Source organism: Sturnira hondurensis, unplaced genomic scaffold, assembly GCF_014824575.4.
Source record: "Sturnira hondurensis isolate 20B ecotype Veracruz unplaced genomic scaffold, ASM1482457v3 Scaffold0010812, whole genome shotgun sequence".
Lineage (NCBI taxonomy): Eukaryota > Metazoa > Chordata > Mammalia > Chiroptera > Phyllostomidae > Sturnira > Sturnira hondurensis.
This window is the reverse complement of record NW_028083443.1, coordinates 2395690-2410185: the sequence shown is the minus strand read 5'-3', so window position 1 is coordinate 2410185 and position 14496 is coordinate 2395690. Positions and strand designations below refer to the sequence as shown.

Below are 14496 nucleotides of genomic sequence, written 5' to 3'. Positions count from 1 at the left end.
GCTTAATCCACATTTGCCATCTTATCATCCCTTCTCACCAAGTTCCAGGGGGTACTTTTAAAAATAAATCAAACGATGAACCCTTGTATTTAAAACCATGAACAGCTCCCGGTCCAGAGTAAGATAGATTCTTATTGTGACCACAATGCCCTACATGACCTTGACCCCATGTCTTCTACTTCCTTGCTCCCTCTGCTTGTGGCTATACTGGTCTCTCTACTCTTTAGACACACCCGGCATGCTTTGCACTACGCCTTTGCATAGACCGTTCCCTCCTTTCCAGCAGCTGTCTCGGGGCAGGCTCTGCAAGTCACCTGGAAGGCTGGTTTCGTACGTCTGAGGAGGGCGTGAGAATCTGCCTTCCTCTTAAGATCCCAGGAGATGCTGATGCTGCTGAGGTGAGACTCCTGAGAACCGCTCCCCTGGCGCATCCGTGGTCGCCACACAGTGAGTTCTCTGCTACGCATCTAGAGTGACTGCTAACCGCCATCCCAGGGAGAACCGTGAATATACTACCACCCCGTGAGTTCTCTAGAACTCCATGGAAAAGAGGCCGTGACAGAGCTTCAGGCCCAACTCCCTCTCTTTGGCTCCAAGTCTCGGTTCAAGTGTCAGCTCATTCATGAGCTCTGCCCACCTGACCCTGCACGTCCGTGTGATCTCCCCCAACTCCAGTCTCTCCTTTTACTTTCTCCCTCTCTCTTTTTTTGCATGGCTCTTAGGCTCTAACAGACTGTGATTTACTGACTTGTTTATGGTTTAGTGCCTGCCCCGCCCCATTTAGACTGTCAGGTCTAAAATGTGGGGATCTGTTTATTAAGCAAAAATTAAACATTTGACACTGAATCCTTTAATTTCCGCAGCAGAATATAAACTCATTTAAAAAATGTACTAACTTAACGACATGTGTTCCTAGGAAGAGAGCACAAGAGAGGAAAGAGACCTCGGAGACCAGGTAAACCTGGATTCGGGAGTCAGCTTCACTGTCCACCAGCTAAATGGGTGCACGAGGTGACTGTCACATCTCCAGGGCTCAAGGTCTTTATTTTTAAACTGGGGACAACAGACACGGTTAGAGCTAGACAACTGCACACAAACCACGTAGCACAGTCTCGTCCCTAAACAAGTGCTTCTTAAACACCACTTCCCCTTTGATCTCTCTCCTCCTCCAGCTCACAGTTCTTCTAAAGTACAATGAAATGTACTTTCAAGCCAGACTTTCAGACAGAATTCTATATAAAGGCACATCTTTATAAATAAGCCCCCAATGACCTTGGGTAGAACTCTCTTCTTAAGCTTAGCACGAAAACCTTTGCATAACCTTTCCGTGACTGTACCTTCAGGTGAAAAGCTTTCCAACCAACATCAAATACTACGTGGAATGAAGAGAATATTCTGCTATTGTACTGACACCAAGGAAGTATTTCATGTTAAACCCCTACAACACATGGAAATCTTCTTTCACAGTGTTTGTCCATAAGCGTTTCCGGGCCACGCACCACTCGAGTTCCAGCAGCCCTCCTAGCGGGAACTAAAACCACCTCACAAGTATCTCAGGGAAAGAGTTTCTACAAACGTGGATATTCTGTCTGCCTGCTTGACATAAATGCCCTGGTGAGAACGTAGCAACAATCACCACTTTCACGACTGTAGGGAAACGTGTTTATGCTGCACATTTGTGCACGACCTGATACTGCTGAAATAGTCTTTATTTCCGAACATTCCAAAACAGCATGTACACAGTAACAAATATTAGGTCATACCATAAGAAAAGCATTCATTAGTGCAAATGGGTTTTGTAAAAGGTCTATCAAAAAGATTTATTTGCTTGAAAATGCCTTCATTTCCAGAAGCATTGTTAATTAATAAAACATTACAGTTTTGTCCTCTGTAATAAAGGATTGAAAATCAGCTGTGGTACAGTAGCAAAATTGCAGATATTAAGTGCAGTGAGTTTTGTGATGCCTTTGTAAATATGAAACCCATGTATGACGATGAATTAACAATGAAAAAGACAAGACCACTTAACTTGCTGTCTGGCTGTCTCCTTGCAATGCCTCTGATTACACTGTGCTCATTCAACATAAAATTATGTCTCTCAAATTGTATGGTGGATTGTTGTTGATATTATCCCTAGAGCTAAAAAAATAGTACCTTACCCCAAAAATATTTTTATGGCACAAAATTTAAGTTGTTTCATAGTGGTTCACAGAGGTGTAAAAAGAAATAGGCACAAAAAATAAAATTCCTGTAAACTATAAAAAAGTAAATTTCCAAGCATACATTGATAAAACGTATTTGTAAATACGCAATGTATTAAAATACAGAACACGTAATGGGAAGATGTTTAGAACACATAAGTAAAGGGAACAAGTTACTTTAAAAACCTCATATGGCAAAGAAAGCATTACTGATACATCTCGATTCTCTCCAAAGTGTTCAGGTACGTAGCAGTTCTACAAAAACGTCTAGGACTAAGGGTCACCGACTGCAAGCATGGATCTGAGACTGCTGCAGTATCTCAGGTGAATACTTAAGTGCAATAATTAGTCTCTGGTGATTGGTCCGTTGAAAAACAATGCAGTAAGTATGTTAAGATGCAAAGGGGGGAAAGAATATCCCAACATCCGCTGTTACCTAGCCAGCTAGGTAATACGTACAACCCTCATTTCCACTTCTTCCCCATTCGTCAAGGGCACATACGCTGCATCAGTAGCAACCATCTCTCCAGTTTCCATCCCTCAGAGTGCTGAGTGACGACAGAGGCTTTGGAGGCTGAAGGAAACTGCAAGGGTAAGAAAGGAGGAAAGAGGCTGTTAATCGCCCTGTGAGTCGCATCACTCACTTCCCCCTGCTCCCCCTGGCCAGCAGTGGCATCCCACAGGCAGGCCCTGGGGTGCTCCTTGTGTTCCACACTCCAGAGCGCTGCAGCACGCCCCCTGCTGGAAACCCAGCTCTCAGCACAGTGCTGCACACATAGCGTGGGCATAAGTGAAAAATGATCAATGCCCTTGTTGTATTGTATAAAAAAACTCAACAAAAAAAATGGGTCCCAAACAAATGGTCACTTCATTGAATACAAACAGCAAATTAACGTGAAAAAATTTTAAGCCTTATGTTTGGCCAAGATTTTTAGTAGAAAAATTCTCAGTGTTAAGCTTATTCTTGGGACAACCGATCTTCCCATAGTGTGGCAGTGACAGCCTTCCCAGGTGTTGGGGACACACAGCCATGGACGAATAGATGGTCCTATTTACCTCTGTGTCACATAACTGTTCGGCCACACACATAACACAGCTCCGTGTTTACCGGAGGAGGGTAACCCAGCACTGACAGAACAAACACGCAGCAAAGCTGTCTCTATCTGAGGAGTAGGCTTCTAAGGCAGCCTTTATCTTCTGTGCTTTTCAATAGTTTCCGGATTTGCTTCTGAGCACCTATTATTTCTACATACCAATGCATGAAGAAAAACAATTACTTGCCCCCAAATCCCTGTCAAACATTTACTATGTTCCCTCCCTCTCCTCCTCGATGCCTTCTTTTCCCGTAAGAGCTGTCTGTACTGACTGCCTCCATTGTCGCATCTTCTGAGTTCTCCTCAACCCACACTTACAGAATATTTTTTAAACCATTAACCACTCCAGGATATCTAGGTTCAAGAAGGGTACCTCAGGACCATGATCTCATCTAAAATGTGCCCTGAAAGTAATCCAGAATTTTGAAAAAAAAAAACAAAATAATGTTAACTGAACCATAACCCACTTANGCCCCCAAATCCCTGTCAAACATTTACTATGTTCCCTCCCTCTCCTCCTCGATGCCTTCTTTTCCCGTAAGAGCTGTCTGTACTGACTGCCTCTATTGTCGCATCTTCTGAGTTCTCCTCAACCCACACTTACAGAATATTTTTTAAACCATTAAACACTCCAGGATATCTAGGTTCAAGAAGGGTACCTCAGGACCATGATCTCATCTAAAATGTGCCCTGAAAGTAATCCAGAATTTTGAAAAACAACAACAAAATAATGTTAACTGAACCATAACCCACTTACCTACATAAGCTAACAAAACCCAGCTACGTATAAGATGCTTTTTAAACCATGAAGGTGTAAGGGAATGTGTGTGCACACACACACGTGCCTAACACGGTTTTGCTCACTTTGATAGAAAAATTACTGATTCAAAAACCATTTGCAATCCTACCCTGTGCTGGACATAGCTCTCGGCATTAGGGACATACAGCAATGACGCAAAGGTCAGCCAGCACCCTGTAGGAGCGTGCATTCTAGTGAGGAATGTCGGGGCACATAAAATAATAAGTAGAATGTATAGCCAACAGATGATGACAACTGCTACAGAAAGAAAATGGAGAAGGGGAAGGAGGAGGTAAAACCCAAGGAGCTGCAATTTTGGACAGGCCACGCAAAGGAAAGGAAATGCAGGCATTCTGGAGGTGGGTCTTCCCTGGTAAAGCAAATGCAAACAGGCATCAGGAGTCAGGCGACGAGGGAGGGTGGGGATGAGACAGAGAGGGGGCCTGATCTCACAGGGACACCCACACCCCTCACTTTCCAGAGGAAGAGGGACACAAGCCAGGCCCTAGAGGGTAGTGTGACCTGCTGTTAGGGTCGGACTGGACCAAGGAAAGGGTGAAATGGAGCCGGGAGCAATTTCTGATTTCGAACTGCGAATGAAGCCATCCAGACGAAGGAACAAAGTTTCTTACCTTCTAACAGGTTGTGCAATTTTGCTTCGAGGCAGGTTACTCCCATTTATTGCCAATGAAGGTCTCGGAAGGGCACTGCGGCCCATCACCCCAGAGGTGGCGGCTTTGTTGGGTGTGGGGATCCCGCTGTTGGAGTACAGCTGCAAGCCGTTGGACAAAGGCATGCTGCTGCTGCCTTGGACGGTTGGGCTCACGTAGGCTGTAGCTTTGAGAGGCTGTCGGACTGACACGGGGAAGTGCCCCACGCTGTGGATTCTGTGTTGAAGCTGTCCTGGGGATGGGACTGGAAGAGAAAATGACAAGTGATGTGCATGCGAGAGAGAATCTATCGCTGCCCAACTTAGGAAACATTACGTTCAAAAACCATACACTGTCTGAAAGATGTGTGAATGTATAAACTGAAATTACTAATATAGGTTATATATTACTGTATTTTATTCTACAATGTTGCCAATTGACAGAAGACTCTCTCGTTAAGAATTAGAATTTCCCAATACTCCACATATCATTTAGTATTGGAAAATTCTAATTTTTAAAAAAGATTTTATAGTTATTTTTAGAGAGAGGAGAAGGGATGGGGAGAGACATCGATGTGAAAGAGACACACTGATCAGTTGCCTCTTGTAGGTGCTCTGACCTGGGGGACGAACCCACAACCCAGGTATGTCCCTGACTGGGGACTGAACCCGCAACCTTTCACTTTACGGGGCAACACCCAACCAACTCAGCCACCCTGGGTGCAGCAAAAGTTTTAATTTTTGACAAGAGAATCTTCTGTCAATGGGCAACAATTTTGAGTGCCTGACTATAATATGTCATATTCTTAGAACAACCTCCTTTCCTTAAATTTGAGTTCTCACAGGACAATTTCTTCCTTGCTTGATTGGAAGACATCAGGATTTCTTGATGGTTACTCTGGGGGTGATTTTACAAAAATGAAACAAGGGACCATTTAGCTGTAATTTTATAAAGAAAGATGACAGAAGTGACTCAGTAAGTGTGAAGTACAGCTTATCACAGACACACTTCCTAAGGAGCTTTCCTCCTGCCGTTCACCCACCTTACAGGTCGGTGGGATGAGTTCACCCACGTGCAGCCTTACCGTGGCACCCGACACGCAGTGACCACTCAGCTGGTGTGAGCCTGTCATTATCGTGATTGCGAGAGCACAACTGACAAAACTAAGGGACCTCGGGGTGAGACTCACACACTTCATCCAGGCGGCACAGGCCAGGGATTATGTACCATTTCACACTAGGAAACACAAACGTAGTCTCTGATGCCTTTCTCCAAGGGAAACGCTGAGCCATCTTTAACGGGGCCTCACGCAGCAGCCCTGCCCAACACGTGTGAGCTGCTCTGGCCTTGGCTGCCCAGCGCCCACGGCTCAGTTGACAGGGGTGTACCCTGCTTTCCAAAACAGTTTAGCTGATTTTGAACTTGAGCACGGAATATACAATATGTTTTGAAATAAAAATAGGGGAGAAAAAATGTCTACCCTTGAAAATTCTTTCTCCAATTATATAGTAAGTGAAATCTATGTAGGAATGCTGATGTACATAGATAGTAGTCAAATTCAATGAAAAATAAGGTCTATAATAAAGCAAAAATAAAGGTTTTGCTATAGTTCTGTTCCAATCAAGTTTGGGGGCATAATAATCTGTTGCTGGTTGACAAGTCATCTCCAAGATCCTTTCCAACCAATTCTACAACTCCTTAATTTAGGAGCTTCTAACCATGAATATGTCCATACACTGGCTGAGCAACTATTAGCACTATTCCACACTAATGCAATATATTACTAACAGGGGAAACTGGTAGGGCGGGTAAGGGGGGCACGTGAAGATATCTGGGGACTCTACACCTCTCGTTCAGTTTTTCTGTAAACCTAGAAACTGCTCAAAAAGTCTTAATTTAAAAAAAAATCAACATATGAATTTGTCCCGATTTCTTATAAAACAAAATACACAAAGTGCACACTCATTAAGTACAATGAAATCTCAAACTGAACACACTCATGTAACCACTACCCATATTAAGATACCAAACATGACCAGCACCTCAGAAGGCTCTCTCATGCCCCTCCCCCAATCCCCATGCCCCCAAAGGTAACTACAGGGTCAGCCAAAAGATGGTTCAGTTTTTTCCATACAATGGCTCTCGTAGTCCTTAGTTGTCTCTAACTTCATTTCAAACAATTTTGTTAGATTGTATTGTGACAGCTGTCGTATCAGCATGCATTAAAAAAACATCAAAATTGGTGAATTTTTATGCAGCCGTTTTAATACTAAAGATGGAAGAAAAATACATTTTCAGCATATTATGCTTTATTATTTCAAGAAAGGTAAAAATGCAACTGAAACACAAAAAAAGATTTGTGCAGTGTATGGAGAAGGTGCTGTGACTAACGGAACATGTCAAAAGTGGTTTGGGAAGTTTCTTGGTACTACTGACATCTTGGCCAAATACCTCTGTGCTGTGGGGCTGTCTTATGCACTGGAAGGTGTTTAGCAGCATCCCTGGCCTCTACCCACTAAAAGGCAATAGCAAGACATAGCCAACATACTCAAAATACCCAAATCAATAAAGTTATTGGTGAAAATGAAAAATGTGTCCTTTTTTTTTTTTTTACAGAAAAAAACTAAACGGACTTTTTGGCCAACCCAATATTACTGTCACCTTCATCACCACAGATGGGACGTTCCTACTTTGAACTTCATACAAATGGAATTATATGGTATGTTCTCTGGTGTGTCTGGCTTCTTCCATTGAACGTGTTTTTGAGATTCACCCGTGCTGTTGCACTGCTATGTACTACTCCATTAAACAAACGCTACAACCGATTCTGACGATGATGAAAAGCTGGGTCATTTCTGGTTTAGAGTTTTATGAACATCTGTGAGTATGGGTTGGTGTTTATATGCACTCATTATGTTGGGTATATTCCAAATTTAAACACTATTGGTATAAACCGAGTTAGCAAAGTCACCAAATACAACATTAAAATACAAAAAACAACTGTATTTCTAAATACTAGCATGCTCATAGAAACTAAAGTTAGAAAAAACATTTAAAAAATCAAATACTTAATAATAAATTTAACTATAGATTTATAAAACCACTATACAGAAAGCCACAAGACTTTCCTGAAACATAAAAGACTGAAATAAATGAAGATATGTTCCATTTTAATGAATTATAAGACTTATTAAGATACCAATACTCCCAAAATTTATCTACAGGTTCAGTCAAATCCCAGTCAGTACCATCTGAAATATTACAGCAGTTATTTAGGAAATAGTCCTGTTAATCCCATTAACTCTCCAATACACAATGAATAGCCACCTTCGTTTTTTAAAAAATAAGAAGCTGTACTCTAAAACTGTAAGGCACTGAAGAAAGAGACTGAAAAAGATACAGATAAGTGGGAGGCTATCCCACATTCATGGACAAGAAGAACGTCCACCATTATAATGTCCATATTATGACCTATAGCAATCTATGGATTCAGTGCAACTCCTATCAGAATACCATCGGCATTTTTCACAAAACTAGAACAAATAAACCTCAAGTTTATTTGGAACCACAAAAGACCTTGAATAGCCATGAAAATCTTGGGAAAGAAGAACAAAGCTGGAGGAATCACACTGTCTGATATTAAACTGTACAAGGCTATCATAACGAAAAGAGCGCGGACCTGGTATAAAAACAGATACACAGACCAACTGAAAAGAAGAGAGAGCCCAGAAATAAATCCATGCCTATGTGGTCAATTAATCTATGACAAAGGCAAGAATGCATTACACAATGGAATAAAGGCAGTCTCTTCAATCAAAGCTGTTAGAAAAACTGAACACATACATGAAAAAGAACTTACCACCTTCCTACAACATGTAACAGAATAAACTCAAAATGGATTAAGGACATAAATGTAAGACCTGAAAGGATAAAACTTCTAGGAGAAAAGATTAAGCACTAAACTTTGTGACATCACTTTTGGCAGTATTTTTTTTTAGATGTGTCTCCTCAGGCAAGGAAAACAAAAAAAATAAACAATTGGGATTATATTAAAAAGTTTTTCAAAGAAAACCATCAACAAAACAAAAAAACCCTACTAAATAGAAGATATTCTCCAATGATACATCTGATGAAGGATTAATGTTCAAAATATATAAAGAACTCATACAACTTAATACAAAAAAACCCCAATCTGATAAAAAAAAATGGACAAAGGACCTGAATAGACATTTCTCCAAAGAGGACATACACATGACTACCAGACATGTGAAAAGATCTCAACATCACTAATTATTAGGGAAAATCAAAACAATAAGAGACCACCTTACACCTATCAGAATGACTATCGTCAAAAAAAATCAACAAACAAGTGTTGGAGAGGAAAAGGAGACACGGGAGCCCTCAGACACTTGATGGGACTCTTAACTGGTGCCGTCACCATGGAAAAGAGGACAGAGGTTCCTCAAAAAATTAGAAACAGAACTACCTTATGACCTACCAATTACACTTCTGGGTATCTATCCAAAGTAAAAAAAAAAAAAAAATCCAAAGCACTAATTCAAAAAGATGTGTGCACTCTTATGTTCTTTGAAGCATTATTCCCAACAGCAAAGATACGGAAGCAACCTGAATGTCCACCAGACAAACGGATGAGTAAGAGGAGGCGCATACACGCAACGCAGTATCACTCAGCCATACAAAGAATGAAATCTTGCCATTTGCTACAACAGGGATGGACCTGAAAGGTATTATGCTAAGAGAAATAAGTCAGACAGACAAAGACAAATACTATGTATGACTTCACTTTTTTTGGAATCTCAAAAACAAAACAGATGAACAATTTAAAAAAACTAACTCATACACACAGAGCGCCTACTGACGGTTGCCACACAGGAGGGGAGGTGAAGGGATTCGGAAGTACAGCTACCAATTACAAACACAGTCGTGGGGATGTAAAGAACAGCATAGGGAATGCAGCTAATAAAAATATTGCAGTCTCTAGTATGGTGTCAGATGGGAACCAGGCCTACCCAGGGAATCAGTAAGTTATATAAATGTCTGATCACTGTGCTATATACCTGAAACTACTGCGTTTCAACCATAATAAACTGAAATAATTAAAACAGAGAAACTAGTTAAATTAACAGACATAGTCCTAATTTCACAAGTGAGGAAAAAAATACATAACTTATGATTAAGACCCAAACTCAAACACTGAACACTAATAATCCAGTGTTATTCCTTCTGTAGCATGTGGCCTTTCCAACTTTCCTCTGCTCTACTTTGTTCTTTCCAGAAAGTAAAATGGTCCAGAACTAGGAATCTTCATTATGTAAACTCAGGACACAGAAAGAATAAAAGTAAATGAGAGCAGAATCCTAAGATCTGAATCAAGTTGATGACTGACCATCTACTTACTACACATCAATTCTCTTCTCAGGTTTTCTTTTCTCGCATTATGACACTCAGCTTACAAAGGATGATTTTTCTACTTTCTTCCCTTCATTTAGCTTTATCAATTGGAATTCTAATGTAAAGAAGCATTTTCCCTATTCTCCATTTACTGTAGTTAAATACAGACCCATGGTTATTTATTTTAATCTATGGGTTATCATCCTTTAATATAATGATTTATTCTATGGCTCAAACTGTCCCAGGTTTTTCCCCTGGGGGCGTCTTCAAGTTGTCCCCTGTGTCCCTCTGATGAACCCTCGCTGTTTGAGCACCTCAGCCCCAGACGCTCTTTGCAGTGTGCGCTGTGCTGTTTCAGGTTACACGCGTGTTCTGGCACTCACACTGCTACTGACCCACACTGCCTGAGAGTTAGCAGAAACTCCTAGTCATCCCCACATCTGCTACCGTCAAACCCTATTTTCCCATTCCACGTTTACACACTTTACACTTCTGTAAACTGTAAACATGAAGTATAAAACTGCGTATTTATCTCGGACATCATCACGGTCTCCTTGGCCCCTTGCCCTAACCTCCTGACATAAAATGAGTCCGTAGTCCTTTCTGTTTCCCCCCATTAGCAAAGTTCACAGATTGTCTTCAGTGCCCTCACAGAACTCATTAAGCCAAATATTTAACAAGTCGAGCCTGGAGATAAACCCTATAGCAGCATTCATGTCTTCATCCACCCAAACACTTCCTGAGAGCTCATTATGTACCAGGCACTGGGGACAGAAAATCAGATAAACTATGGCCCAAGCCCAGGGGGAGGTGACAACCAGTGTGCAAGATAAAAACAGTGACAGTGAAGTATGACACAAGAGAACAGAGGTGAGCACCAAGCACCTGATCCAGTCTAGATGTGTGGTGGGGCACACGGGACAGTCTACTGGGGTCCCCGACGGGACCTTGTCAATGGGAGCGGGGTCGAGCTGTAATACAAAGGCAGTAAGAGTAAACTGGCTGAAGTGCAGAGAACAGCCCACAGGAGTCAGAGCAGCCGAGCAGTTAGACGCATAAACTCGAGGCGATCAGAACTGTTTCGCTCCTTCACCTGCGTGGCCCTGTGCGGACTGGTTCTGAACCGACCTAACACGGTCTCCTCATCTGCAAAATGGGATCAACAATAGAAACGACCTCATGGGATCATTGGCAGAACTCAAGAAAATAATGAGTATAAACCAGTTAGCACAGTTGCTTGTGCAAAATGAATGTCATTTTGTCTTTAGGAACTCAGACAAAGGAATGAAAGACCGTCCCATGCTAGGAAAATACCACTTGAACCCCAAAACTGGATGTGAGAGAGAAAGGCGATGATCGACCCCGGGTTCCGACTCAGACATCTGGTTGGTGACTCTCGGGCAACACACACTGAACACATTTCAGGCCTCCCAGGGCACATCAGTACTAGGACTGAGTCTGCTTCCCGGGGGTCAGCCCCAAACTTCACCCCAACCACCCATACAGACAGCATGAGTCGGGCGGGGGGAAGGGGCCAGAACCACCACTGCCCCACACAAAGTGAAAACATGAACCCCAGACTGAACACTCACTTATCTGTCTGGGTAAAACACAGAAAATGATTGACAGACTGTGCAGTAGGCTGAAATGGAGTAGATACATACTACTTTAGACACACTAAAACATAACTTTATTTTGGGGGGGAAAGGCTGTGAACTGGAGAAAAACAACACCAAAGTAACAACAAGATAGAATAAATGTGCTTTCTTCAGAGTAAAGGCACCAAGTAGACAGAAACCAGGTCCATAAAGAAAACAGATTTTGGCCCTGGCTGGTGTAGCTCAGTGGATTGAGCGTGACCCTGCGAACCAAACTACCGAGGTTCGATTCCCAGTCAGGGCACATGCCTGAGAAGAGAACGGAGATGCATAGTAGATGGTCAGTCACAAACTTGATTCAGCAGGGCACGCACGAGAGGCAACCATACACTGATATTTCTCTCCCTCTCTCCTTCCCTTCCCTCTAAAGATAAATAAAATCTTTAAAAAAAAAGAAAACAGATTTTGTATAATTAGAAAAACTAATGACCACTTAGTACTTTTACTACCATTCTTGGGTATAAAGGATTACATATAATTCACTAATTATTAACTGGTAACATAGGCACTGGTAAAAATACTACTCAATTTAATGGTGGGGGGGGACATCACAAAGCAAAGACAGAAGTGACTTGCAGTGTCCCCAAGAGGAAAAAAAGGAAATGGAATAGTGTATCTGCCTAAGGGCGTTACAACTAGAAAAACTACAAAAGACTAGGAACTGTTACACTTACTACAAGACTGTATCCTCGAAATCCCATTCCCAGCTCCGTGCAAGCTGGAGTCGAAGCTCTGGCTGTTCCGCACGGTGACCGGGGAGCCGACGCCCCCGCTGCCGGTGGTGGTGCTCGGCATCCGCGCCAGATTAGGCATGCTCCTCCTGAGCTTGTCTGCAGGAGAAAACGTTGTTACAGAATGTCAAAACCACAACTTCTGTGCCTATTCAGACACTAGTTTTCAAAAGTAAATGCAAATACAGATCATATTTTGCGCAACAGCAAATAAAAATATCATGTATGTCATAAATTCTAACAAGCTAGTGGAATTAACCTTCTGTATAGGAAAACAGTATCTCCATAAAGGTTCCGCCAAATGAAATAGACTGTTAAAAGAAACATGAGTTCTATAAAGAGAGGTAGGGACTTATCAATTACCTATTGGTTCATATACATGAAGTGAATAAAACTGTGTCACCGGGAGCTTGGAAAATAATCTCACAGCCATCCAGTTAAAACAAGAAAAACCACCAGCATTGTTACAACCTAGAAGAGTGAAAACCAACTATGGATCTTTTCCTCGCAGTATCATAAGGAAAAAAATTATTAAAATTCAAATGAGATGTTGAGAAACACACTGATCACATCAACACAACCATGTAACTTCTAAAAAGTTCTAAGTATCATGAACATGCCACCAAGCCTTGGGAGGCCTGAAAAAGAGAAAGCGCCCATTTCTCTCTCCTTGCTAAGTACACCTCCTGCCACTGAGGGGCAGCAGAGAGTCACGCACAGATGGTGTTGCTGAGATGATGAGCCACAAAACTGCAACTCCACAAGTTAGTTTTCCCTTTACCGATTAATAATAGACCCCAGCAAGAAAAACACACTAAAATACATAGGTCCCTCGAGCTCAGCAAACAAAGTATATACTAAAACACTAAGCCAAAACCCACTCCAGTACAAAATCAGATTCACTTCAGTTTCACACCCAGGCCCTCCTATGTGACTCAGATCTATTGGGTACAGAGCCCTGCCCAGAAAGTCAACTAACCCAGAAATCTGGAGAATCTCTTAGGATTTGCTTCCCTTCTTCACCCTTGACTCCATGCCCTCATAATTCTGCCTCATATTCAGTAAAGCTTCTACTACGACCACCTAGTTCAGACCTCATGATTTATCACTCGCATCTTCACAAAATAGTCTTAATCGGTCTCCATGCTCCCTGTCTTGTTCCTCCAACCCATCTTCCCCACAGCCAGTTTCATTCTTCCTAGAGCACATCCGGTCACCTTCTTAAAACCCTCCGATAACTTCCCTGCACCTCCAGCTCCTCGTCCAGGCTCCTGGGTAGGGCCTAGAAGAGAATTGCTGAGGCGTCAGCTCTGCACACACACTCCTCCAGCTTCACCTGCTACCTGTCCCTCAGCCCACAATGAAGTTCCCAAATACTCCACATTCTTGCACCTGTGAGCGTGCCGGTCCCGCCACTTGGAAACCCTGCCCCATTCCAGTGAATAAACAAAGGGAACAAGTATCTATTGTGCGTGTATTGCCTGCCAGGCACTCCAGAAGACGCTGGGGACAGCGCAGTGTCTCAGACGGGCACAGTCCCCAACTCGCACTGCGTTTACAGTCTAGACCAGTGCTGCTCAACCTGTTTTTCCACACTGATCCTAAGGAGGAAAACTAAAATAAAATTAACATTAAATTGGGTTTTTCCCAAATAAGAAATTAAATATTAAGAAATGATATTTTGTAAGGTTGGAATGAACTCTGGAGAACCACAAGCAATTGTACTATCTCATATTTTTCACATATCCCAACTCTACTAGCTAGTTTTATCTTTACCAATATGTACTCTAAAAACACCAGTCAGGACACTCAAGTTTGTGGTCGACTTTGAAGAGCTGTCTCTTTCAAACCCAGGCAGTGTAGAAGCTACAAAAAAAAAATAAACGAATACTGCATTTCTGGCTTCTTTTTAATTATTTTAAAACACATCAATGACTTAACAATTATTTGG

General features: G+C 42.1%; 1 protein-coding gene across 2 annotated transcripts in view; it reads right to left on the bottom strand.

Annotated features, from left to right (window-relative positions):
* Positions 1-1354: 1354 nt before the first annotated feature.
* SLAIN1 (SLAIN motif family member 1) overlaps positions 1355-14496 on the bottom strand; it is a 58679-nt gene continuing 45537 nt past the window's right edge. Inside the window, exons 6-8 of one of the 2 annotated variants that reach the window (XM_037059379.1) lie at positions 12489-12644; positions 4727-5009; positions 1355-2785 (exon numbers count right to left, since the gene is read on the bottom strand). In XM_037059379.1, coding sequence (XP_036915274.1) covers positions 2710-2785; positions 4727-5009; positions 12489-12644 — 515 coding nt within the window. In that variant the 3' untranslated portion in view covers positions 1355-2709. The remainder of the gene's footprint in view (positions 2786-4726; positions 5010-12488; positions 12645-14496) is intronic. The other variant, XM_037059380.1, reaches the window with a different exon arrangement.